This window comes from Capsicum annuum, chromosome 4 (genome assembly GCF_002878395.1).
Source record: "Capsicum annuum cultivar UCD-10X-F1 chromosome 4, UCD10Xv1.1, whole genome shotgun sequence".
NCBI classification, from domain to species: domain Eukaryota; kingdom Viridiplantae; phylum Streptophyta; class Magnoliopsida; order Solanales; family Solanaceae; genus Capsicum; species Capsicum annuum.
The window spans coordinates 119,407,611-119,411,794 of NC_061114.1; the positions used below are offsets into that span (position 1 = coordinate 119,407,611).

At 39.6% G+C, this 4,184-nt stretch overlaps 1 protein-coding gene across 1 annotated transcript; it reads left to right on the top strand.

Annotated features, from left to right (window-relative positions):
* Positions 1 to 3,181: 3,181 nt before the first annotated feature.
* LOC107868978 (craniofacial development protein 2-like) lies at positions 3,182 to 3,514 on the top strand. The gene has a single exon (XM_016715580.2). The coding sequence runs from the start codon at positions 3,182 to 3,184 to the stop codon at positions 3,512 to 3,514; it is 333 nt and encodes a 110-aa protein (XP_016571066.2).
* The last annotated feature ends 670 nt before the right edge of the window (positions 3,515 to 4,184 follow it).

Consider the following 4,184-nt stretch of genomic DNA (forward strand, 5'->3'; position numbering starts at 1 on the left):
TTCACAGCACAATTTCAAACCACACATGAATTTAGTAACTAAAAAGCACTATTGTAGGCTGCATTCTATGCTACAGGTTTAATGCATGCATTTATATTTATAACAAAGATGTAAGGACTACATACCATATATAGAGATGCAAGTGGATTGAAATGGTAATTGGAGATGACACAAAAAGCCCAAAGTTAGGTGGAATTTTAGAGAGAATTTGAGAGAGGAATTATGATGAAATAGGAGTTAGATGGACACTTTAAGTTGATTAGACAGCGATCGTGGTCCATTCCTTTGTGATCGTGATCACACAACCTCCACAATTATGGTGGTATAGGTTGTGGTCACGGTAGCTGAGACCAAACAACTGGGTCTCCTACATTTCCTGCTCAGTCTAAATTTCTAATTCCACACGACCCCTTTTTCCAATCCAATAGAAACTCCTCTCGGAACCTAAATTCTATGGGTTATGATGTACAACATCAAAAATTTATTCTACTCTATCTTTCATAGAATTGAAAAGATACGTCCCACTTTTCTTGGCATAATGGGCTACCTCCCATCGAGCACTTAGTTTAAAATCTGTGCCTGATGCCTTTTTTATCCCCATTTGTTTCTCCACTTAAAGGATTTGATTTTTTAGCCCAATTTTTTATCATTACATCTTTGAGGCACATTGGGAAAATGTAAGGGCATGGTGATGATTGTTCTATCATCCTACTTTAAAGACTTGAACCTTTTACCCAACTTTGCATCCATTTTGTAGTTTTGTGACTTGGGTAAAAGAGTGTGTATCAATAGGCTATTCCTTGGACCTGGAGAGTTGATTTCTTTTACCATTGATGTGTGAGGCTCCATATGCTTCATTGACATGTCAAATTCCAAAACATAAGAATGAAGTTCCATCTCTCCAACTATTGTAATTAACTTGGGTAGATATATTTTCGTCCAGTCCAATGAGCATAATGTTGACAAGCAGTTAGAATGGGGCCCTTCTCTTAATTTAGGACTTGCATCCAACTTAGCATACTTTCCCTGAAATAAATTAGAGTCGACATCAAGATTTAGCCTCGATTATTCTTCCAACTATAGCCCTATTTCCCTTATTTAGGCTTCTTCTATGTCATATGAGTTGGGTGGTTGGGAAGCCATTGATGAATCTTCACTACCAAGTTCTTCATAATTTCTTAGTTTTTCTTCTTCATAAACCTCCTTTTGGAGAGTAGGCAATGTAGTGATGTTTACAAGAGTTATGTCCTTGCCTGATTTCCTTACCTTTATAGTTGCCCATTGGAACACCTCTTGGGACTTATGTAAGTCTTTAAGATTCTCACCTATTGCTTCCACTTGGTCTAAAATAGCAAGTAACCTTGGGTTACATATATTAGATTCGGTATATTTCTCCTTCTCCCTTGTTTAATAAAACTTGTCAATCTTATAAGAAGAACTAGCAACTCGGTTAGTATAATAGGGGGAAGGGTTGTTTGGATACTATTCCTAATATCCTTACAGACATCCACAAATGGGGAAATTGTACTCACAATCGGATGAAGATGGTAAAATCTCTCCCCAAGGAGAATACTTACAATCTCTCCTGAAGTGTGGTTCGTAACAATACGAACATAGGGGTCATGATATGACTTCCGATCATTAAAATCATACTTGTTAGAAGATTCCATCAAGAAAAGTAAAAATAAAATAAAATACACCAATAAAGAAAAATCACAAATAAATATTTACAAGCTTGAATTCAAGAAAGTAACTAAGATTACAAACTATATTAATACGCCAAATTGTTCCCCGCCAATGGCATAATTTTTGATAACTTTCAAATTACACGTCAATTTGAGTGCAAGGTAGTCGTCGTCAATATATATACCCAACTTTAGAGTCGGGGTTGAATCTATGAGGAATAAAGTGAGTGGCTATCAAATTAATTTGAAATGATAGTTACAAGTTAAATTCACATAAATGACACAAAAAAATAAATTGGGGGAGGTGAATTCCTATACTAATGTTTCTTTTTGGGATTTTCTAATATAAATTTGGTGCTACGAACCTACTAACCCCTAATGCTACTGACCACCACCAGCCAACTGACACCGAAGACGGTGTAGGCATGCCAAAAATAGGTAAGGGTAGTCTCCCCCTCATTTTTATCTCCGTAGATCTCCTTTTCCCACTTCTCCCTCCCTTCTATCCCTTTTTTTCCCCATCACTGCTGTTGTCGGTGGGACTAGGTCTTCCGCTGGTTTGACTCCTCAGCAGCGGTGAAGTATAAGAGGATAGCACTGGTCAAAGCAGGTGGGTATGAAAACACCGGCGACCAGATTCCGACAAGAACTAGACGCGCTAGTGGAATTTTGGTGATGCTCTGGCTGCTAATTTTGACATTAATATTATCTTAACTATTAGCACGTAGGCATACCAGTTACATCTTTACTTTAATATTTAGTTACTTCTTTTCAGTTTTAGTTTCTTTGAACTATTTTATTTATTTTGTTGCTTGTTTCCGTCTTGTTTGTCCTTGTTTTTGCTCTTATTTCTGGTTTCTTATTTGTCTCTTCTCTATTTATTGTAGCTTGTCTATTGTCTCTATTTGTGCTTAGTTCTGGCTTCCTGTGAGTACTTTGGGGACTAGATGCAGTGCTTATTAGTGATTTATGTGGTGTGTGTTTTGGCTGCTTGGCCGGGTAGTGTTCTGTGTGCATGTTTTCTTTCTTTTTTTATAAGCTTGTTTTACCTATTGGGTTGTTGGCTTGGGGTATTATTTTTATGTGTTTGGTGTTGAGTAGTAGCTGGAGGGGTCAATGGTGGAATAGGTTCATATTTGAGGGGATTGGGGGTGAGAGCAGGGGTAGGAGGGAGGGTATAGGTTGAGTATTAAGGCTGGGTCAGGGAGGGGTGGTAGAAGGAGGCAAGAGATGAGAGAAGATAGGTTGTGGGTAGGGTCGTGGAATATTGGGGCCCTGCAGGGTAAGTCCACAGAATTAGTAAAGATTTTTAAAAAGAGGAGGTGAATATTATGTGTGTTCAGGAGACTAGGTGGGTAGGATCTAAGGCTAGGAATGTGGATGGGTACAAGCTTTGGTACTTGGGGAGGGATAGGCATTGGAATAGAATCAGCATCTTAGTGGATGAGGAGCTTAGAGGTCAGGTGGTGGAGGTTAAGAGGGTTAGTGATAGGACGATGGAGATTAAGTTGGTCTTGGGGGATTTTATGTTCCATGTATGTAGTTTTTATGTGCTTATGATAGGCTTGGAAAAGGAGGTGAAGGTGAGATTTTGGGAAGAATTAGATGAGGTGGTGAGAAGCGTTCCTAGTGCAGAGAAGATCATCATAGCAGGGGACTTTAATGGGCACATTGGGGTCCTCTCTAGAGGCTATGATTTGCATGGTGGTTTTGGCTTTGGTGTTAGAAATAGTGAAGGAGCGGCCCAATTGGATTTTGCGAGGGCCTTTGAGTTGGTGGTTGTGAACTCGAGTTTCTCGAAGAAGGAGGATCACCTAATTACCTTCTAAATTTTGAAAGCCAAGATTCAAATTGACTTTCTACTGCTTAAGAAGGGGGATAGGGTGCTATGTAAGGATTGTAAGGTTATTTTGAGCGAGCAGCTTTTGACCCAGCATAGGCTGCTAGTAATGGAATTATCTATCAAGAAGAGAAAGAAGAGATGGGTTGGGGAGGGTTAATCTAGGATTAAGTAGGGTAGCTTAATGATAGAAAATACACTTGAGATAGGGGAAAGGTGGCGGGTATGGGGGCATAGGAGTGCAGTGGGGATATGGATGCTATGTGGGATAGGGCGGCCAGCTATATCACAGAGACTGCTAAAGGTATGTTGGGTGTTTTGAGGGGCCGGAAAGGTTGTTATAAGGGAGACTGGTGGTGGAATAAAGAAGTAAAGAAGAAAATAAAGATCAACAATGGGGCGTATGTTGAGTTGATTGAGAGTAAATATAAAGAAGAGAAGCGGGTGAATAGGGAGGTCTATAAGGTAGCTAAGAAGAAGTCTAAGTTGGCAGTTATAGCTGCCAAGTCAGCAGTATTTGAGCGTTTGTATAATGGGTTAGAGGAGAAAAGAGAGGATAAGAGGTTGTATAGGCTTGCAAAAGTTAGAGAGCGGAAGGGTCATGACCTAGATCAAGTGAAGTGCATTAAGGGGGGATGGTAGTTTTCTGGTGGAGGATG